General features: G+C 40.3%; 1 protein-coding gene across 1 annotated transcript in view; it reads right to left on the reverse strand.

Annotated features, from left to right (window-relative positions):
- Positions 1 to 1,861: 1,861 nt before the first annotated feature.
- Positions 1,862 to 24,034, reverse strand: part of slc7a5 (solute carrier family 7 member 5) — a 26,788-nt gene continuing 4,615 nt past the window's right edge. Inside the window, exons 2-9 of the mRNA XM_034879099.1 lie at positions 11,949 to 12,190; positions 10,456 to 10,500; positions 10,204 to 10,327; positions 5,817 to 5,920; positions 5,180 to 5,276; positions 4,755 to 4,904; positions 2,144 to 2,321; positions 1,862 to 2,045 (exon numbers count right to left, since the gene is read on the reverse strand). Coding sequence (XP_034734990.1) covers positions 1,990 to 2,045; positions 2,144 to 2,321; positions 4,755 to 4,904; positions 5,180 to 5,276; positions 5,817 to 5,920; positions 10,204 to 10,327; positions 10,456 to 10,500; positions 11,949 to 12,190 — 996 coding nt within the window. The 3' untranslated portion in view covers positions 1,862 to 1,989. The remainder of the gene's footprint in view (positions 2,046 to 2,143; positions 2,322 to 4,754; positions 4,905 to 5,179; positions 5,277 to 5,816; positions 5,921 to 10,203; positions 10,328 to 10,455; positions 10,501 to 11,948; positions 12,191 to 24,034) is intronic.

A 24,034-nucleotide genomic window follows, 5' to 3' on the forward strand; every position in this document is an offset into this window, starting at 1 on the left:
TCTGTAGCATCTCTCTCCATAGATAGCATATTGTCTGTCTGTCTGATTATTAATCCCCACCTAACTCCCCCCACAATAATTACCAAACCCACACACAAATATGACAACATGTGACAGAATATAACGGATCTAAGTGTTGAACAGTGAAACGTTAAAATGAAAATGTCACACACGCACACACACAAAAAGAACATCAAGTTTCTTTTTGTTCCATTGCTCTAACCCGACACTGTGCAGTTACATGGCTTTAATACAGTAGGCTGTTTAGTCTGAAATATAAACACTCTCTGTGTGATACCATTGTAAAGGTCTTATGGCATGAACATTTTTAATATTAACATGCCTGCCTATGGTTCCCCGTTGGCTAGAAATGGTGACAGGTGTAAACCGAGCCCTGGGTATCCTGCTCTCTCTTTCAGAAAATGAAAGCTCAGATGGGCCGATCTTGAATATTGCCCCTTATGAGGGGAAAGGTCACCTGCCTTCTCTAACATTTGGCCAGCCCATGAGAGAGAGACATCATGGCTTTCAAACGAGCAAAGTGGCAGTTGGTCAAGGCCGCACCCCCTCCCTCCACCTTGCCCCCCATCTCTCCTACTCAAAAGCTACAGACACAGAGATGGCACATACTAAGGAAAGCTCATTGATGGACTGGCTCTAGTGGCTGTATTTCTGAACAAAGGCTGAGTTTTGGGAAAGAGACTTCAGATCCAGTATTAGGGGACCACTAACGTCTATATAAAAGCATCTAAAAAGCACAATGTCATGGGACCTTTAATGGTGCTCTGCGAGCTGGGCTTAGTACGCTGAGGTATTGATCCCCAAAGTGAAAAGGACAGAATTGACCCATGACACAATCAACAGCAGGAAAATACCATACTTTGAATTGTTATATTGCAATTTTCCATACTGGTACATTGCACATCTGTCAATCTGACCACAAGATGATTTAAAGAGTAATGCAACTTCAAAAGCAATTTACCTCAATTACCCTCTGATCCTGTGAGGTCAGTAGACAGCACACAGCATGCTTGTGTTTCCCACCACAGCCGGTCTGTTATGCTTTAGACATTAACATGTAATGCAAGTGCATGCCTGAACAGAAAAATGGAACATCTATCTATAGTTCTTTCTCCATTCTCTGAGGGATTTAGTTGTTTTAGTTTTACTGTAAAAAGGATAAACACAAAAACATCTCTAATACAGGATCCACACTGGATCACAACAACAGAGAGCAGGGCTGAAACTCAACAGATACTGAGTAGTGTGTGAAATGCCACACTGCCAACCAACAAGCAGACAGCAACACAACACTTTTACCTAAAAGTGCTGAAGTATTGTAATGACTGCAGGACCAAACGTTTCCAATACAGCTTAATGAACATCTGACTAAACTAATCTGGTTGCGACAACTCCAACTTTTACTTAAAAGCAACAGTTGGTTCCAGGAGACAAAAAGTGGAATCTTGCAGGATTATAAAAAAAAACCTTCCTGTTTGCAGAGGTTAGACTTGGTTTACAGCTGTTTGCAGGTCAATGCCAAGGCTGCCAGCCGACTCAGACACCAGCGAGAAAATGCTGCCACAGCTGACAGTTACACCTTCATTCGCTACATAAGGCACAACTTGCAAAACAGGTTTCTGATGAGGGATGATATTTTACATGAAATTATTCACACAAAAAAACAGTAAAATAAAAAACAATTCATTGAAATGCATTGTAAAAAACGACAACAAAGCATAACAACCTATAATATAGTAGTTAGTGACTAAACATTGTCCATACTTCATCAGGCTCCTTACTACACCCCGCAGAGAGTGTGTGTGTGGGAGAGAGAGAGAGAGAGAGAGAGAGAGAGAGAGAGAGAGAGAGAGAGAGAGAGAGAGGTGAGATGGGTCAACAGAGATCAAGTTCATCGGATGTCAGAGCCCAGAGATCACTGTTGGTGCAACCCGATTGGCCCCCGGCTATAAGTAAAGGACGGGCCTTTTAGGTCGCCTGAGGCACCACCTCCATCACCTTCTGACACAAGGCTGTGGTCGAGGCTGCAAAACACACGCACACAAATGTGATTACCCAAGATGTCAAGTAATGTCACAGTTTCAGAAAGTCAAACATGCGAGGTAACAGGCGTTATACTCACAGATTCCCTCCAGCATCCACTTGGGTTTGCCCTTCCACCACACGCCAATTAAATAGAAAGGAAGGCCGGTAGCGATGATTCCAAAGCCAATCGCACACTCCTTTGGAGTCTTCCAGAAGGAGACGATGATGAGGAAGAGGCAGGCGAGCACAAAACTCACCGGCAGCAGTATATTCACCTGCAGGGAGAAGAAATTGAGATCTTTTTAACAGAAACTTTAAAAGATTCAGACTCCTCCATTTTGGGCGAATAAGCTTAATCACGTTCTTGCTGAGAGTCATACGAGAAGACAGATACTATGAGCTCTTGGACATAATCTGTTGTGTGGACATAAACTTTTGGGTTTTAAGGGATTGTTTGATTCATGAGTAAATCTTGTTAAAACATTTGGGCCTAAAGTAATCAAATATTGTATCTGCTAACATTTGACAAACCAACCAGATTTAATTTTACAAAGCACATCGTGGCTACACTTCATCACATCAGACTGTATCAGTCTGATTTGTTTAATATGGAAATGGTCATTTCTTTCCAAATTATGTCATGTAGTCATGGTTTTAATAAATAGTTCATAAACCTTTGTTTGACTAGTTTATTACTGAACCCAGCCATCACCGCCACATCCTGCACTACCCACCACCCACAAGTGTATCCTCAACCTTTAGAAAACACTGATGGAGTTGTTCATATACTGTGCATTTAATTTTCTTCTCTAAACAAATTAGTTTCGTTGTTGAAACAGCCCCTAAAGGTGTTTCTATTCTGTTCTCCATTGACACAGGTTTATCTTTGCCTCAACAAACTCTAATGAGATAAAACAGCTACTTAACATCCCACCCAACAAAAGCCTCCAAGTCACAAATGACTAACCTAAATCTCTTTGAAAAAAAAGCTATTTAGAGACAAAAGATTAGAGATTTAAAACAAACAAATTTGAATTGAATGTGCTGGGAAACAGGTGTAGATATGTCAAACGTTGTGGCCGGGATAGCTTAGTTGGTAGAGCAGGCACACATATATAGAGGTTTACTTCTTGATACAGTGGCTGCGGGTTTGACTCCGACCAGCGGCCCTTTGCTGCATGTCATTCCCTCTCTCTCTCCTTTCAAGTCTTCAGCTGTCCCGTAAAAATAAAGGCATAAAAAAAAATAAAAAATAATAATCTTTAAAAAAATAATAAGCAATAATTTGGAGTTATGTTATGCCACGTGATTAATGTCCAATATTAGGTCTTCTTATGGCTCCATTTTTGGTCTCTTCCAACTCCAGAGGGAAATACCTGGCTGGTTAGCAGCTAAATGCTCTGCTGTGTTCAACAGCTAGTTGCTAACCTTCTCTGTTTGCTGTTTGTGGCTAGGCAGGAAGTGTCCAGTGGGCCGAAAACATGATGCAATGAAAGTAAAGCGAAAAAGTAAAGTTGCACGCTAGAAACCCCAATCAATGACTAGAAAGACGCCAAGAAAGACCCCGTTCACATTAAACACATTTTGGTGTGTTGCATTTTTAGGCCTTTCTATCGATAGGACAGCTTAGACTTGTTCAACCAAACCCGTGCACGCTGCGTTGAGGACTGAGTTTCTGCCAGGTGAGCTACCCAGGCGCCCTCATTACACACATTATCAAATGTGTTATTATAATAATATCGATAATAGCTGCTTTAAGTACTGTGTCAACATGTTTTTCAAGGCAGTTTTTAATCATTTAGACTAGACCTGTTAGATCCAACATCCAGGTGACCACATACTTTTGGCTATGCAGACATAACATGAAATGAAGGAGTTATGAATCTATCAGGTTACTGATGAACAGACTTTTAAACAAAGAGGTAAATTAGTAAATCTAATTGTGTGATTCTCTGGCAGCTCTGCTTCAGATCTGTTGAACAGCAGGAATGTGACAGACAAAGAAAGGAGAAAGAAATAGAGAGGGAGAGTGAAAAAGAGATAGAGGTCAGCAGAGAGACAGTGCCACCACTGTCCCACCACTCAGCCACGCACAAACACACACACACAAACACACACACACACACACACACACACACACACACACACACAGCGCTAGGCCAATAGACTCCGCCTCTGACACACAACCAGCAAGCGGATGCGTAGAATCGGGGCACCCATCAGGCTCTCTAACAAGGGACACACACACACACAGACACACACACACACACACACACACACAAAGTGCAACAATGGCACAATGGTGTTCTGTGTTTTTTTGAAGTCCTGCAGCAACTGGTCTACTCAGGAGGCCTAGTGCGCTTCCCATTGTATGACACACAGACACACAGACACACACACACAGACACACACACACACACACACAAGCACACCTTAGCACCACCTTACAAGCATCAAGCTTTGTTTCTGTCCTTTAATCTTCGATCAGTCTCTATTCATCTGCTGAATGAAACTTTGTTGGCCGCATGAGACAAAGTAGAAGCATGTCTGGCTGAAGAAGCTAACTTGAGCATAAGAATTTGATGTCCTCTTGGATACAAATGTCTGTTAACGTCCCTCTAAGAACATCATCAGTAAGTCAGTAGAAAAAAAACTATTTATCCTTTTTCTCGTGTTCCAATTGGCTGACTGTATCACGTTTGGCTCACCTTGATTGGTCTCTCTAGCTCCGGCTTCTTATAACGGAGCCACATCATCCCAATGATTGCCATGGCGATGCAGAGCCAGTTGAAGAAGCTGAAGAAGTTTATGACTGAGAAGATGTCGTTGGAGAAGGCGTAGAGCAGCGTCATTATGCACTGTAGATAATAGGAGAGAAGCAATTAGGTGTGCAGTACAGTACAGTGCAATGTTTACATCTACCCTATCCCACAGCTGCATTGCCCTATAGGTGGATTTATGCTTCTGGGGGGGGCTGTGTGTGTGTGTGTGTGTCTTTATGTGTGTGTGTGTGTGCGCGTGTGTGTGTGGTAGAGCGAGTGAGAGAGTGAGACATTTATTTAATTTGCTTGACTCATTGGGTAAGATGTCTGTGTTTTAGCGTAGATTGAATTAGAAAAACATTAATACATACAGTGAATATGAGTGAGGGCAGCGGGGTCAGCAGGGTGGGGTGGATCATTGACAGCAGACTGGGCAGGTGACCTTCCCGGGATCCCACGAAGAATAACCTGAGAGGGAAGGAAGGACATGGATGTTTTTGAGCTCTCACTATCTCCTCAAACCTAGTCAAATAGTCTACATATACTTAATGTTTGGGGGTTTTTCATTTGGCGTTGTGTGTGTTTGTTTGTGTATGTGTGCGTTTGTGTGTGTGTGTGTGTATATTACATAACATTCAGTAAAAACTCTAGACAAAGCCTCTCTCATCCATTTCTATTGGCATCATACATTTGTATTGCTAATTGTAACAATTTCGTCACAAACACCAATTTCCTTTGAGAGGACCCCTCCTTTCCGCTGGAGCCTTTTTCTTATCTTTCTACTCTCAGGTCTTAAGAAGTGAATGGAGCAACTGTTATAAACATATATAACCTTGTGTGTCTCATTAAACCTTGAAAACATTATGAACTGAACCAAGCTTTGTGTCACTTTGTTCTCTGCTCTAGCCACTGCTTTTCAAAATCAACTCAGAGGAAAAGCCAGTAGATGATAGGATAAGATCCGCAAAACAAGCTGGGTCGGATTGTGTTGTTAACGGTGTGTGTTACCTGGATGATGTGAACAGAGAGCCGTTGACAGATCCAAAGCAGGACAGACCTACAAACACCGGGATGATCCATGCCATTGGACCCAGGTGGTAGTTGCCAAAATCCTGCAATACACAGACACACACAAACAAACAGTATAGATGTCATTACAGCCCGATTCTTTTCGAGCATTAACATCCGTCGTGACTGGTCGGATTACAGGTGAAAACTCAAAGTCAGGTAAAGCAGCAAAGTAGTTCCAGTCCCACAAGGAAGTGGCACGGCAAAATTCATCGACTCCAGGTTCACACAGTTTATTAAAAAGAAGAATGTATCCCATTGACTCCTGACTAATAACTGCAATAGAATATTGCTCTTCTAGTGTTAAATAAATGTTCAACAACAAGGATTACACTATGGCCCAGTAGAGGATGATGATAAAACAACTACAATGTTTTGCAAAGTTTGCTACAAGTTTGAGTCCAAGGCAAATAAAACTTAGCCTGGTTCCGCCCTCTCACGTACTTACGCTCAATTTTCCTTTCCCTTCAGTACTACGTCTGGGTTTGCGGTATATTCACATATATTTCTCCGGTCAAATCTTTACCGGTCCAATCCGCAAACAGACGGAGTGGCTGAGAACAATGAGCGAAGCCATTTGGCTGTCAAACATCCAGAAGGTAAAGCCAGAAGGAACAATCTTTGCTGAGTTTTTTTGGTGGCCATGAACCCCCACAGGGTTCAGGAAAAGTTAGATTTTCCAGCTCGCTCAGTTAGTGGTGACAGGGTTAGCTAAGGCTAATGCTAGCAATGCTAATGCTAAATATAAGCCTTGTCGTCTCCACTCTCGTTGCCCATGCGCATGACATATGTCACGACCAAATGTTAGCAATTGGTTATAGCAGATCTAGAGTGGTTCTGGGCACATCGAATAGTTTTAAACTTTAACAGAGGACCCGCCTTCAAGGAAGTTAACACTTGTCAATGGAGAGTTGCCAGACTCTCTGTACAAATTAAATGTATGAGAGTCTGGTAGGACCAGGCTAAATAAAAGTGGCTCAAATGTTCAAAAGGTTCCAACTAAAAATGTATGCTGTCAAATTACTGTCAAATTAATTTACTTACTCAGGTAAGTAAATTATTGCAATTACATTTGATAGTTGTTTTTTCTAATAATAGCCTCCACTTTTAGTATGAATTCATCTGACACTGTACATTATGTTTTTATGGACAGATAGATAGATAGATAGATAGATAGATAGATAGATAGATGGATAGATAGACAGATAGATAGACAGATAGATAGATGCACTTGTTGCAGTGATGTCTAAGAGTCTTATCTAGCACCTAGTGATGATTTGGTAAAAGGTTTTAAGCCTGTGGTAGGAATGATTTCTTGTAGCAATCCATGCGACAACAAAGCTGTCGGAGCCTCTTAGAGAAGGTGCTCCTCTGTTGGACCAGTGTGGGGTGGAGAGGGTGGTCGGGGTTATCTATGATAGCTTTGTTCAGAGACGTCCTCTCCACCACAGCTTCAAATGTGTCCTGTTTGCGGCCGATCAAGGAGCCAGCCTTCCTGATCAGTTTGTTCAGTCTGTTTGTGTTGCTGGCTCCGATGCTGCTGGCTCCGATGCTGCTGCCCCAGCAGACGGCGGATGAGAACAGAGCGCTGGCCACGACAGACTGGTAGAACATCCCCAACATTCTGCTGCAAAGGTTGAAGGATCTCAGCTTCCCCAGGAAATAGTCTGCTCATCCCCTTCTTATACATTGTGAATATAACAATTTCTAACAATTTAATTGAGTTTTTGTTGTTATTAAATAAAACTATTTGTATAGAGGCCAGTACGAATTGACTTTGGGCAAGTCGATGTTGTTTTAGCACAGTTAAGCCGCAGGGCAGGAGTGTTAAGACGGCTTGCTATTGGCCAGTGGTATGAAGTGACAATGAAGCTTGTTGACAATGAATAATATATTACGCCTTAAGCCATAAGGACCTTGTTTTTCTGTTTCATAAAACCTGTGAGTGAAAAAACATGTGCAGGGCGTGCTGGAACAGAATGCACCCAGCAAGAACACTGTATCAAAGTTAGTGAAGAAATGCTTTTATCTCCAGACAAAAGAAACAGAGAAACGCAATGTAACTTTAGATAGCGTAAGTCTTCAAATCATATGATTTAACAGAACTTAGGAGGAGACAGTGTTGAGATTTTTATTAACATGTAACTTTTTATATGGATTATGGTATTAAGGTTAAGTTACATATGGAAGCCTATTTGGGCTCCGGGTATTCAGGTATTTTATCTGCTGAACCTTAACATTTAATTGACATTGAAAATTTGGCTGGAGAAAACCCAACACTGTACCGCAAACCCTAACGTCTACATATCGTCTTTTATTCTGATATGTTTAATTTGTAAATACTTACTTATTTATTTTGAAAGTATTTTTTTATGTTATGTAGCCTATCATTGTTCTCAATAAATAGTTCATAAACCTTTGTTTGACTAGTTTTAATTTTTTTCTGCCACATGGCATTGTTTTGTCATTGATTACATCCCACTTTGCAACACAGTAATACAACAGAGAACTTATTTATTGATATTGATTGATTTCAATATTGATCAATCAAATACCAAAGATTCTTTTGTACCTTAAAATAATGTTTCCAAAATCGTTTCAGTGGTTTATTAACTTGTTCAAATGAGACATAAGATTAATGGTAATGGTAAAAGTATGGGACAATTCCCCTGGCAACCTGTAGGGGGAAAGAAGAGGAAAAGTACTTTGGTGCCTACTGTAAAGATGCTGGTTGACAAGCTAATCTTATAGACCAAGCATTACATTGCTAATGCTTCCACAGAAAGGTGACCAGATTTCTCAGACAAAATCCGGGGACAGTTTCAGCTCACAAGCATATATACCTCCAAAACACGTCATGTTTTTATTTTTGTAAAACTTAAAACGGAGACAGTAGACCTAAAACTGTTCTCATTAGGGGCTGAGCCCCCTAAAGGTCTGATCCTAGAATCACCCCTGCTGCTACTTCATACTTGTACTCCACTACCACTCAGAGGGGAATGTTGTAATGTTTACTGAACTACATTTATCTGACAGCTATTGCTTTATTGCTTCAGGCTTGTTTCTGCAACAGCTCCTTGAGAATCGGATACAATGAAAACTATTGAGGAAATATTTTCCTTTGACATTGATGCAGTATTAAACGAGATCGCTGCAGTCGGCAGCAGAGACACAAGCTCCAATGTAAGTTAATAAGACATTTGTCCAGGTTGTATTTATGTTCATAATAGTGCTTGTTTTACTGCTGACAGACTCAGATTAATATTCTAAGTGTCTGACAAGGTTATGGAAAGGATTTCTAAAGCGGTCCACCTTTCTGTTAAACATTAGGATGTTTTTTAAAAACATAAAAGTCCGCGAAATTACGTTAAATTGCGCTAAACCCACCAGACTCCATGTAAATAATCAGTAATTTTAGCATCATAAAATACGGCTTTCTAAAACATCTCTGAGCAACGCTGGCTCTGGCTGTCTTTGCGACTATCGGCTACGTTTGATCAATGTTTTCTTTCTTTCATTCCAATTTGGGTCTGTCAGTCACAGTGGAAACCAGGGACATTTCCGAGGACAGATCCAGCCGGGGTCACGTCACCCAAAACGGGGATGTCTGGTCACCCTAATCCACAGTCATCCCCTAGCCGGCGAGCAGCCATCCACTATCATTACAGTCCCAGAACGGGGACACATCCACAGTCACACCCCAGCCGGCTAGCAGCCATCCACTATCATTACAGCCCCGGCGTGTGGGACACCGGTAACGACAATGGAGGTGAAACATTACAAATGTCCGCTTTGTCTGGTAAAATTAGCTTACTGTAAAGACGGCTAAAGCAAGGCCCCCCCTCACTTATAGCCGTCTTTACAGTAAGCTTTATTCTTAACATGGATAACTGCAAAAGGACTAATACTAATAGTAATTTATAAATGTGGTAGCATTGGATCTGGACAGGAAGGATAACTCCGGGAGTTGGAAGGGGGGTGTCGTGATTCTATCTTCTCACTCCGCGACACAGGTTTGTGGACCTGATTGTTGCGATTTCAGTTTTATATTGCATATTGTTACAGCCCTACTGTATACCTTTATGTTACTTTCTTTATTTACCTCTACTATTGTTGATAACTGTGGATAACGCTGTGGATAAATATAGGTTCATCTTATCTCATGATTTAAGTAACTGATGCCAATGAAGTGCCAGGAATACATTTATGATATCTGGGTCTGTGTTTTAAACTTCAAAGGTTAGAAAACAGCACAAATCTAGCGACTGTGTTTGGCAGCCTTCATACAAAGAAAGTAGTAGTCACAGAAAATAAGTGTTTGTCTCACCACAGCCACAGCCTCGGAGCCGAGCATCTGCTCAGGGGAGAGGGTGGTGAAATATGCCAGGTTGGTCAGAACGTACACTATTGTCACTATGGGCAGAGAGATGATGATGGCACGGGGAAGGTTTCTGAGGAAGATGCACAAACATTCTTAGTTACAACTCAGATTACAATTACAGACATTCAATCAATCACTCTTCTGCAAACAAGTCTGTATTTTGTTATAAAAGAATAAAAGTCACTCATTAATACTCACTTATAAGGCTCAATCATTTCCTCTGTGACAAAATTCAAGTAGTTCCTGTAAGCAGGAGAGGCAACAATCAGAGACATAGTAGGTATCAAAACAGATTTATACCTTGGTCTGGGTGAATACTCTATTGTGATTGGCTGCAGGGTGTGCATTGAAAAGTGATATAGGACACCTACTAAGGAGTTCCGGTGAAACTGATTGTTTAGCGTTCTAAATTAATGTGCTACATCAAATGGTGAATGATAGTTATCTTTGAATTTAGCTAGCATAACGGTAGCTTTCTGGCTCGTAGCAGAGCCAAAGGGTTCTATGAGCTGAGTGGACTAGAAAGATCTCCCGTTACAAAATGTGGTTATTTCAGCCGATATACTGTATATTTAATAAAACAAATCCAGAAACGCGTTAACAAAACATCAAAAGATTTACCTAACATTAGCTATTTGTAGTTATTTATGAGTTCTCACAAAAATAACATGTTAATAATGTGTTTTATTGTCATAATAGAACAAATTTACATCAAAATATAATAAAGGTTTGATAACTAAAATGTATAAAAAAATACAAATTTAAGACATGAAACTTAAAGTCCTTTGAACTAAAACACATTATCAAAAAATAATCAGTATTGCCTACAGGGACGTTGTAGAGTGCACCCTGGTGCACAAACTTAACAACGCCAACGCTCATAACAAGGCTGACAGTCCGTTTTTATTTTCTAAATATCACAATCATTTATTTGTTATTATAAATGATTCAGATGAATGAATATTAAAAAAACAATTATAAGTTCTAGTTAATGCCCTTTAGGTGTCCATTATCAGGTAATTAATGGACTCGGGCGTACGCAACACTGCGCGTATGACAGCTCGGGTCTCACCTCCATTAATTCCTGATAATGGATACCTCATTGGGCAATACTCAATGTGCCAATATAATTGTATGTGCTGCATGTATTAATCTTTGAGTGAAAAAGTACAGTAGTATAGATAAGTTGTATCTTCCCAAAATGCATTAAAAACAAGAAAATTATACTCTATTTAGATAACAAAAGCCATTTTTAGATAAATAGATCTTTATTGTCATGCACATATTTACAAAATGAAACTTAGTTGGCAGCATTTTGTTTTTTTACAGTAAAAAGACAAAGACAGTGAAAAGCTGAAATCAATTAACACTAAGGAAGGCAACAGTACTGGGAAGCAGGCTGGGTGATAATTCATTATTACGGATAACGGACATTGAGTAGAGCCCTATCTTGATGATAATGTCCTTTATTACAGTTTATAAAAAAATATTGTTATGTTATTAACAGAATGATGTAGTCAAGTAATGATTGATGGTTATGTTTGGCCATTTCCATTATTCCCCAATGAGGCGGTCACTAACTCAGCAGGACTAACTTTATACTTTATACGCCTATTTTGTAAACTGGATAATGAACAAGCAGCGCAGTGGCTTACAACCTGATACACAGGTAGGTTGATGTGTTAACTCACCAGCCACCATAGGCAAACAGACCGCTGTAGAGTGCCAGGCCAATGCTGCCAAACTCATATTTGGACCCCTCAAAGGAATTTTCTGGAAGAAGTCGGTCCGTGTTACCTGGAGAAAAACAGGGAGAAAAAATTGGGTTAAGAAAACAACAAAAAGGCCCAAATCCATCTATCTGCAATATTCCTCTAAAGGCAAGTTTACCAGCCAGTCTGGAGAACCCAAAATGTGGAACAATAAAGTTGCACTAAATACAATAAAAAGCATTTGGAGGGGAGGGATAATATTCAGCTTAAATCTGTCTCGGAATGAGGATCAGGGAAGGACAGCAAAATGTAATGGAGTTAAGACAGGCTGAGACGGTCAATAAGTGACCCAGACTGTGTTGAGTCTCGGCAGATTGACCTGAGGCATGCATAGAACACACGAAACACAAACAAAAGGGTCTACAAAAAAGAAAAAGAGACAGATACACGTTTTATTACCTTGCTTAAAAGGGCAGAGCAACAGTAGTTGAGGAATGGGACAGTATTTGACTACCAATTTATCAGCTGATTTATGCCATTTTGGCCGCAGCCCCTCTTCGCTGACCTCCAGATTGCTGCTGGTTTAAGGGGATCTGTGCCACATTCCTGACGGAGCTGCTTCCCACAACAAGCACACACATTCGCAGACACAGCAACGGTTGCTAAACCAACAGCCTGGGGCCATGTTGGTACTGGGAGGGTTAGCCCTAAGCCAGTGTGTAGCGTGGGAAGCTCCCAATTCCTGCGCTGTTCACGTGACTAACTGCCCACCTAACAAACAGGCTGATGTGTGACCACAGCATCCTAAGATGGCGTTGCCACAACCCTTCAGTGCTGTTCTCCCTACTAGCCTGACGGTGGAGCTGTGCTGGGGCTCTCTGGGTCCTGGTATGTACCTCTAACAGTGTTCAAACTTTAACACGCTAACCTCTAACACGCGCGTAGATGCAATTTGAGCACTTGTAGAATATGATTTGAGAGCTTGTAGAAAAAAACTCCGTATTCGTGTTGTCGTGTTGTTTTGTTTTTTACTTGAGTCACTTTTCCAGTACAACCATAACTCAGTGATTACAACCTCTCAAACCCGTCGCTGCAGCCTGCTCTCTCGCATCAAACAGCGGCGAGTCTGCGCTCTCGACTTTTGCAACACTTTTTGCGGTAAATTTGGTACAAAACTAATTTGTACCTAATGGCCGTTGACAGCAGGGTTTCTATTGCCAGATGAAGGACAACTCTGTCTGGTTTATTTATGTAGCATGAAAGCTAGCGCTAGCTAACTAGCCGCCAGCCCGCTTCTAAATACTGTAGATACCTTTTAATTATCTCAACACTTTTTAACAGTTCAACTGAAACACTGGCGGTGAGCTCCAGGTCCTGCAGCCGGAGACGGGCCGCCGTCAGTGGGGTTCGACCAGCGTGGAAACATCGCTAGAAAGCTCCGCAGATGAATCGCCAAAGTGGGTATAAGGCCTGCCTTTTAAATTAAATTGTACTTATTTGTAAGTGTGCTTTTTGGTTAGTTCGCCAACGCTAGCTTGTTATTCCACCAACACGGGCGGTGGGCTCCAGGGGGGTTGTGTCGCTGCATTGCATCTTTGCGCTCTCACATTTGCACCATATTTACCTTCATAAGGTTTCCATACAAAATGTTTTTGTTGTGTTTTTTTTTTAGGTTTTTTTTCTATTACAACAGAAATCAGAAAAATGCCAAACTTCAAAAAAGAAGCGTTAATAAAAATTACATATAAAACTTCTTTCAATACCAAGTTTATAAACTCCATTTAAAAAAAACAAAAAAGAAGATAATTATGGTTTTATGGATAATTTTTTTTTTTTCATTAAGTTTGACATGTGTGCTATGTTAGATATTTTACACATCAGGAAGTCAAGTAATCAGTTTGACAGATGCACTTGCATCATTTTACAGTTTAGTTGCTGTGTCAACAAACATGTTTCATTCAAATAAAGTTTTTTCCCGCACTACAGGTTTATCTAGAGGTGGCGTGTGACTCAGAATGGTGGCCCTTAACTACAGCTTACAGCTTTTTTGGTTGTACAGTCTGAGTCATTGCTGTCTCATGCTTGTATTCCAACTTATTCAACCAGTTCTGCCCACTGCAATATACAGCTTTATTCCTTCTTGTGTTACTCCTAGATCACTTTCCACAACATTGGTCAGGAAACACTCTGAGCTGCGATCAACAGGTCATATGATACCAGTGCCAGGCAACGAAAGTGACACACACACACACACACACACACACACACACACACACCCTGGCTCTGTCCCATAACAATAGCTATGGTGACCATGTGAAAGTCACGTTAATCCATGAATTACAGCGAAAATAACTGGGTGGATGTTTAATAGAAATGTGGACATAGCAGAACCTAAACAAAAATCCCATCAAAGGATAAGAAAGGTTGCGTAATTTGTAGCACTGAGAAGCAGCAATTGGTTGTGCTAAGCTACAAAAAACATTTAGAGGATTACTCATTGACCTAATTCCCTACTTAGTGTAAAAACAAAGGAAATGGGCTAGAATTAAAAATGACTAACCTTCCATGTTTTAAACATATTTGGCTTACATAGGGAATTTGGACAAGAAATATACTTGAGCATTATGGACTATGTGGATTAGGCTGAGTCAACAGTAATTCAAAGGCTGTTGGGGTGTGTACTTTGCAACAACTGAATTACCATTCTGTTCAAAGAGACCGTAGATCAGGTAAAAGCAAAGGCATTACATGGATTACTCTTAAGACTGAAATGAATGGAGTTCTCCTGCACAAGCAGACATCTTTTCCATGGGGTCAGAAAATATTGTTCTGTAAGTATAACTGTGAATGTATATGTGTTGTATCAAATAAACCATGTAAGTATCAGACAGCTAAAGAGTAACGAGAACCAGTGTTTGACTTCCAAACAGTGCCCGATTAAAGGTAAGGAAGGGTTTACTGCAGCTAGGCTAATCAGATTACACTGTTCTCTAATCTCAGACACCAGCAGACTTTGACCTTAAAACACACACACACACACACACACACACACACACACACACACACACACACACACACACACACACACACACACACACACACACACACACACACACACACACACACACACACACACACACACACACACACACACACACACACACACACACACACACAAACCTGAGCAGTGGAGTAAATTCATCCCCATTATTCATTAAGGGGGAGCAAAGTTATAGTTTTGCTACTACCCCTCGTCTTTTTAAAAATAAAGCTATTGTCACACAGTCCCCGCAATCAGGTGATTATATTTAAGCGGCGTACATCAATGATCATTTTACAATTATTAGCAACTGACAAAAAGTACAAGTAAAATGTACACATCTTTTTGGACCAACCTTTGAGTTGGTTCAGTCAAACCCGTTGCCAATTGTATGCCCCTGCATGCTTTGGCTGTCAATCAACACAGGAGTCTGACTGTTAATGAAGGTAAGCAACCTGCCATTTAGCTTAACTGCGATCATGGACTGAAAACGGAACAGAGGACAAAAATAAACCTGCTTGGCCCACTGACTCCAGACAAGTAAGTAAGTAAAGTTTATTTGTATAGCACCTTTCACGGATAAAAATCATAAGGTGCTTTACAATAAAACCTGATAGAATACAACTAATTAAAATACATGCATATTTAAATACAAACAGAAAACATAGCAAACAACCATAAAAACCCCTTGACTGACTAACGCCAGCTTTTACAGCAGAGTTTTCAACTGCTTTTTATAAAATTCAACAGAATTCACACAACGTAGAGAGAGAGACAAGTCATTCCACAGCCTAGGGGCCCCTGCTTGCAATGATCGATCCCCTCTAGTTTTAAAATGAGGGACCACTTGGACTACGGGTGGGAGTATGAAGCTGTGTCAAGTCAGAGAAGTATGGAGGAACTTGACCGTGTGGGGCTCTAAAAGTAAGGATTTTGTATTGAATTCTATACTGGACTGGTAAGCAGTGAAGTGCTGCTAAAACAGGCGTGATGTGTAGGCTTTTGTTAATGTGAATCAGTTCTGAACAGCCTGGAGACAGTACCGCTTCTTCTTATTCAAACAGGAAAAAAGGCTGTTGCAGTAATCCAAGCGTGAAGAAATAAAACCATGAATGATCATCTCCAATTCCCCCTTAGTTAAAAGGGTTCTTAATTTGGAAATATTCTCCAGTTGGAAGAAATAGTTCCTAATTAATTGTTTACAGTGGGACTCCAAGGACATAGCTGAATCAAAAACAACCCCTAAGCTCCTAAGGCTTGGCTGGACAGAAGGGCCTAAGTCATCAATGTGCTGCTTTATATGAAGAATTCGACTTCCATGGGTGATAATTAGTGTTTCTGTTTGATGTGAGTTCAGAAGCAAAACGTTTTGATCACTAGTCAAACAGCTGATTAAAGAAAACAAGAGAACTCATTTTCCTTAAACAAGCAGTACAGTTTGAGATCATGAGCATACAGATGGTAAGATATATCGCTAAATTACTAATTATCTTTCCTAGAGGAAATATGTACAAGAGGAAAAGAATAGGTCCCAAGACCGAACCCTGAGGTACCTCACATAGCAACTCTCCAGTTTCAGACAGTCGACATCCATAGGACAAGATTTCCAATTATGTAGCAGAGAGGTGATATCATGTAATGTCACAAGTTTAAAAGTAAACCAAGAATGAGCAGTAGACACATCACAGGCAGAATTCTGAGAAAGCGATGGTGAGATGTTTACCCTAACATCTCTGATCTTATTTACAAAGAAGTGGGGAAATTCTCAGGGGCGGAGGATCTAGAGGAAAGTTAATGTCAAAGAACTCACAGCTAGGATCCCTCACAAGAACATCTTCCACACGTGCATTTGCTATATCTTAGACCAAAAGAGAAGACAAGGTCCAGGGTGTGGCCCTTAATGAGTGTGGATCCAGTAACTTTAAAGAGTCTGTGATAGAAACGAGATCAGCAGCTGTGTTACATGTAGAATCATCAATATGAAGGTAAAGACTCCAATAATGAAGACCTTCTCTATTTTGATGATAGACGATAAAACGTCAGTACAATCAGTAAGAAAGATGCCTGCTGGGCCAGGAGGACGATAAATTAACACACTGTGAAAAGCTTTCAAAGAACCTACTTTGAGCAGCTGTTATTCAAAAGAGGAAAAACCTTCAGAGTTTATGGCTCTACAAAGGAATCTGTCATGATGCACAACAACAAGCCCGCCACCGCGGCGTGCCATTCGTGGCGTCCCGGTTACAGAGCAGCCAACCGGACAGAGCTCATTTAAGTGACCAAACTCATTTTTCCTTTGCCACGTTTCCATAAGAAACCTAAAATCCATATTCTCACTGGTAAAAAGCTTGTTAAGAATACAAGTTTTGTTAGAAATGGAAAGGTTTGTCTGAAATTTTCCCAGCTTTCAAAGATTCCTTCCATAGAAACTCTGATGCCCAATAACCAGCGTTGAGTAGCAGATACACATTCATTAGATGATAGGGCTGATATGACAACAAATAGGACAAGTACAAACATGGAAAGCTGACACTGATGCGATGCAGCAAACTTTAATTCGGGTAAAAGCAGTATTGTACGGTCTCCAAAATTTTAAACCAATTTGCAAGTAAACGTGAGCTAACTTTTCCTGGCTCTTAGGAACACTAGAGGCGGGTTTTCACCGGTGCCCTGATAGCTGGTGAGTAAATACGCAGGAACACCAAAAGAGGGAGGGAATGTGGCTTAATAAGTGGATTAATACTGGGATGTCTACACACCTGTGTGAATCGATTGACTTCAAACATTTTGCCACTTTACTCGGACCAAAGTTCAAAACACCTATTGATGTCGGCCTTCTTTAGTCTATTGGCTGTTTAGGTTTTTCTCCTGGAACACTTCAAACACATTCTGCTCTTACTGCAGCGTCTAGTGTAGACTATTTACATATCTGTACTCATCATCATATGTACATTGTTTGTATTGGTGTTATTGTTAAATACATTGTGAATACTTAGTTCTAAAATTGTTTGATTTTTTTGTTGAATTATTTTTACACAATACTTTTTCTGACCTTTTCGAATCCTTCGACAATTAACCCATATTACAAAAAAGACAACTAAAAACTAAAACTAAAACTATGCATATTCACAAAATAAAAACTAAACTAGCAAACCTGCTTTAAAAAATAATTAAAACTAAACTGAATTTGACAACAAAAAGTTATATTGATATAAAAATAAACACTAATGAAAAATGCAAAACTATAATAACCTTGGTCCCACAGGCCGGGCCGGGATTGGACAGATATTGGGAAATTATGTCTGGGTTTGGGTCGGGCTCGGTCACATCAGCGCAATAAGGAATTTGTTGTAAAATGGTGCTGCGGCTCTTTTAAGAGAGTTCAGTGCATGTATGCGTGTGTGGAAAATGGGCAGAAGTTGCCCCCATGTGTGCTGATGCGCTTATCTGTTCACATCTCTGAATGCCTTCCTACAGTTGCTTAATAAAAGCGGGCTTTCCACACAAAAACCTAGCCTAAATATGTCATTAGAATGAGAAAAAAAATGAGATTTTAACTATGTCGGACGTGGGCCGAGCTCAAGCCTCAATGCGTCTTGGGTGCAATCACACTGTACTTAGAGCTGCATACATGTGATTGGATCACACAGATCAGATTCCAATCCGGTTAAATTGGGGCCTAACACTGTCAACAAGACTGGAGAAGATGACAATAAAGCCGCTATGAATGACGTCTTAGTAGAAAAAAATTGAAAAGTGAGAGTGGGAAATCTGAGATTTTGGCTCTCAGTTTTGTTTTATAAATACGTCATTATTCTAAACTTCGGCCACATTTAATCTGAATACCCGACATTGTAACCTTATGGATATAAAATGTTTTTTTAAAGGTTCCTGGATTATTCCTTTAATGTAACTCACTGATTAAATGCCCGAACTTTTCCGGTCTAGAATACAACACTCTAAATGATAATTTTTTCAGGTATACAATGACTAGTAAACAGCCTGTTTCTTTCTGAATCACATGGGTGATTAAACAATAAATACTCTAAAACAGAACTATGAACCACTGAAAACCCTCCCCTCCAACTGCTAAGGATCAGGCAGAGAAGCCGGCAACAGTCAGGTGAGTCTGTGTATGTAAACACGCAGCCGGTCTTTGTATAAACAGATTATCTGAGGTGTCTCGGATAAACAGCTATTAGAGGCACTATGATGACAAAGATCGTTGCTAAAGATTTAGGAATGCCACGAGCCTGAGTAAGTTAGAAAAGCTCACCTTTGAAATAGCACACTAAAGGCCTAGAATTACAAGTGAGTAGAACTAGTCTTCAGGCAGCTATACACTTAAAAAGGTATTAGGCCGACTAAGATGATTTAAAGAACAAAAAGGTGGATAAAGTCTCTGCTTTTACTGACTGGAGGAGGATCAGTTAGTTGAGATGGGCTCCAGCTCAATGCTGGAATTAAGGGAGGACAGACAAAAAAACATTTTTGAAAAATAAGGTTAATAGCAATTAGTGCTGTCAAACGATTAACATATTTAATCACAATTAATCGCATTAATGTCATAGTTAACTCACAATTAATCCCACATTTTTTATCTATTCTAAATGTCCCTTGATTTTTTTTTGTCCCATTATTTGTTCTCCTTTTAATCTCTTATCAACATGGAAAAGTGGATCCGCTTGCTTTGTACTAATGCTTTTTTATTGAAAACAACATTGGCATTCAGCCTACTGAAGAGTCCACTTCCACACGTAACATTCTCACTTTGAGAAAATAATCTCTCACAATATGTAACACTGTCCATCAATAAAAGGGTGAAAGAAAATACTTTGACGAGGGGGGCGAGTGGTATTTCAGACTGGACGTGCTGTGATGATAGCTCAGTTCACAACAACAAAACACACAGATCACTTTGGTCTTGTTAGTGGAACCATTTGGCAACTTTTAAAAAGTAAACTTTCCATTCAGAATCTTATTGCCGTCCATTTTGTCATCTCGCACTCGCCATCCAATCAAAACATAACGCTCCTACTGTTTGTGTGCGCCGTGCCCGCTGTTATGTTTCCGGTCTAGAAAGGTCTAACATTTGCTAGGCCAAAAAGAACGTTAATCTCACGATAAAAAAATTGACGCCCTTTAAATGGGTTTATGTTAAAGTTGTTAATAATGCGTTTAACCGACAGCACTAATAGCAATTTTATTTATTTTTATTTATCATGGGAAAGGGTGATCCCTGTTCAGATTTGGGACACAGTGGTGCAAATTCCCTCAGCCTGTTTCAAAAATAAGTAAGTACTCAATTTAACAAGTTAATTTAAATTTCTACAGTCACTGAAGTGATGTACACTGGCCTGAGGTTGACTGTAAATTAACCAAATGTGATCTTAAGAAACCCTAATGAACTTAATTAGATGGTTTTGCTTTACTAAACTCTACCAGTCCGCTCGTAGAGTGGTGGTGTGTCAGACATTAGCTACAAGGTACATGTGGGCGGCTGTGGCTCAGTGTTGCCTGCCATTCAGAAGGTTGGTGGTTCAATCCCTGGGCCTGCAGTCCCATGTCAAAGTGTCCTTGGGCAAGACACTGTCCTGAGTTGCCCCCTGCGCATCGGAGTGTGAATGTGTGTGAGTGTTTATCTGATGAGCAGGTGGCCTTGTACGGCAGCCTCTGCCACAGTGTATGAATGTGTGGGAATGGTGAATATTTCCTGTGCTATGTAAAAGATTATGTTAAGACTAGAAAAGCGCTATATAAATACAGCACATTTACATTTAAACATTTTAAATAAACAAATGTTACTTTTTGTCTAAACTGGTGTTTTATTTAAATACTTTATTTGTATCATTATTGTTTGTCTGTTGCATTACTTAATTAAAAAAAGTAACATACAATGTCCAGCTATCTGTTAGATTCCAATTCCTTACTTGAGCCCTCACCAACAGCATGTTTCACACAGCGGAAATACAAACAACAACAAACTTTGAGCTAGCAAGCTACACAGAAAAGGTAAGTACCGGTAAGTTCCACTTACGAGGAGTTTGCCTACATTGAAAACAGCATATTTTGGATCGTGCAACATGACAGGCCTGCTTGTTTCTTTTCGGGGAATGATTGTAACGATTTACAAAGAATGTGTTTATAGTGACATAAAGAGGCAGGGTAATTTCACATTTAATACAATGTCAGAAGCCAGGTAGAAGCTCCATTTAACTAAACATCAGCAGGTTTCAGGAAGGCAAATCCAGGACTTCTTAAAAAACAAATAATTATCTAAGAAAACCTTTAATGCTGCGGAAAGCTAACCTACTTCTCACTGAACGTGCAGTAGTTAATTCAAGTTCTGAATAAGTAATGGTCACAGCAATAACAGCAAAACAGAGTAAGAAGCTCAGTCAGTAGGGAGTTGGGTTGGGACCCTGGTTCAAGTCCCTGTACGGACTGGGTACTGCCAAGGTGCTCTTGAGCAGGGCACCAAACCCCCCTCAACCACTCAGGGTGCCTGTTCAGCAGTAGCAGCCCACTCGCTCTGACATCTCTCTATTAGTGCATGTAATGGACCTGAGCATGTGTGTTTATTTCAGGCCAGTGTGGGGTGTAATAGAGTGCAAATTGTAATTTCCCCATAGGGGATCAATAAAGAGTATAAATTAAAATTAAATTAAGCTTCAATAAAAAATGATTGTTGTTGAACTCTGTTCTGTAATAAATCATTACAAATCATTGCTAAAAAAAAGACTTCTAGACACTGTAATCAGTTTTTTTCTTTCCACTTTTACACAATTTTGTAGATTTTTCTCCAGATGCTTTAACCTTTAAACTGTCGCTTTGGTGTTGCAGTTTGAGTTAAAGTGACACTGGTAAGAGAAATGCTGACGTTCAAAGCTGAATCTACAGCTTGGCTGGGGTTCAGGTCAGGTGTAAGGACAAAGGCCAAGAGGTCATAGGTTAGCTCAGTGCTACAGACAGAGAGAACCCACAGCTGAGTTCCAGAATCCCCCCCTCAGTCTCAACTCCACTTCTGTTTAAACTCAGTGACATTTCACTTTTTTCCCCTCAAAAGGCATCTTCCTTTGCAACCCAGTACAAATCTGATAAAACCGGAGACTTCTGTCAGCTTCCCGCTCCAAATCTATAACACTTCTTGCTTTGCAATCTGCACGACTTGGTCTGCAGCTCACACTGTCTCAAATGTTCAACACACATGCTTACTGACTTCCTATTTATTTGGTTTCCCCATACCCATTTTCTACCTGCCCCTGTGGCTCTCTCAGAGGAGGACAGCAACCCAAAACTTCACCGCAGAAAGAATTAGAGCCAGCAATAGCAGCACACAGGCAGCAGGGGCGATAAATGCCTGCAGGTACCCGGGACAATGGAAAGGAAGCGGATTGAGTATTACGTTGTCTTCAATAGTTAAAGTCCTGCTACGTCCTACTGTGCTCTGCTGTGCCATGAACTACTACAAACTGCTATTTCTAGTCAATGTTCCTTTATCTTTTATTGTGACTGTTATTGCCACTATTCATCAAACCCCCAACCGGCCGTCAGACTCCGCCCACCAAGAGCCTGGGTCTGTCCCGGGTTTCTTCCTAAATGGGAGTTTTTCCATCGCCACTGTCGCACTATATTTGCTTGACCTGTAAATTATTGAGTAAGGTCTAGACCTACATTACCTGTGAAGTGTCTTGAGATAACTCTTGGTATAATCTGATTCTATAATTAAAACTGATTTGAATATTTAAGACTACAAACAATAGTATTCTAGTTTCTATGACATTAGTCCATATCCATTTCCGTGATTTCTCCGTTGCCACCGGAAATTCCGCCGGGTGTCCTTTTTGGCTGGATTTCTGTTGCACAACTTAAACAACTTTAGAACATACACACCAAAACAAGTTTCTTCCAGAAGCTATTTTGCAGCGGCACTATGGCTCTGCTCGGGGCCTAGCGCCACCCATGATAAATTTTGTTCGGTTTAAAGCCAACAAACCAGAGCGCGTTTTTCTTCAATCCCAAAATGCTGTGTAGACTAGCCAGACCCTCCTTCGCAGCGCATTATGACATGAATTCTGTATGTATATTTATTTTTTGTAAGAAAACATTCAATGTTCTGTTGACCAATAGTAAATGGACACAAGTCCTTGCTTGCTTTAAACAGACTTTTGAGAGAGACGAGGGTTTGTGTAACTCAGACGTCTTGAAGCTAATAAGTACATTTCCAATGAAAAGGACTGTGTTCTGCTTAAGAGCCATTGTCTGGTCTCTGTGCTGTCCTTCCATCTCTGGCTACACTTCACATCATTCTGTGGCCTTAATGAGGGCTTGGCCCGGCTCCAGGAAACACTAGTTCATCCACTTCCACAGATTCACTGCTCCCATCAAACATAAACAATGGGCCTGGTTGAGATTTACTTTGGCCAGAATGGATTACACTGCCAGAATTTGATCAAATATAGTGTCAGAAGCAGTGCAACACAAATTTGGGGTGACAGAGGTTCAAATAGAGAAAGAAGTGTGATCATAGCCTCTGGATTATATAAAATCTCTTTAGCTAAACAGAAAGAAAATTAAAAAAAAAGTATCTTTCATATTGACTTTAGAGCAATTGTGTTTTCCATATGAGATTATTGTTGTCATGGTTAATTAGCTTCACAGAAACACATTGCAAAAATTAAAACGTCAACAGCCTCTTTTTTTTTTCTTTGCTTTTAATAAAACTAAATGTAGTTAAGGATTCCCTATCAGAGCATGACACTGTCTGTCTGTCTGTCTGTCAGAGGAGGAGATAAGCACACACAGCAGGAAAGACTTCATAGAAAAAAATACAACGGTCACAAGTCATAAAAACCACTTCCTGTTTCAAACCATGTGGCACAGCCAACACAGTTAAAGATGGTATGCTCCATAATGATATGCTGCATAAACTCCTTATCTATTGAGTGTGTGCTATCAGCATAGGCGTATATCCCCCACCTCCCACATCTTAGGGTTGTCCACTCCCTAGAAATATTCTTAAAAA

This window comes from Etheostoma cragini, chromosome 8, assembly GCF_013103735.1.
Source record: "Etheostoma cragini isolate CJK2018 chromosome 8, CSU_Ecrag_1.0, whole genome shotgun sequence".
NCBI lineage: Eukaryota > Metazoa > Chordata > Actinopteri > Perciformes > Percidae > Etheostoma > Etheostoma cragini.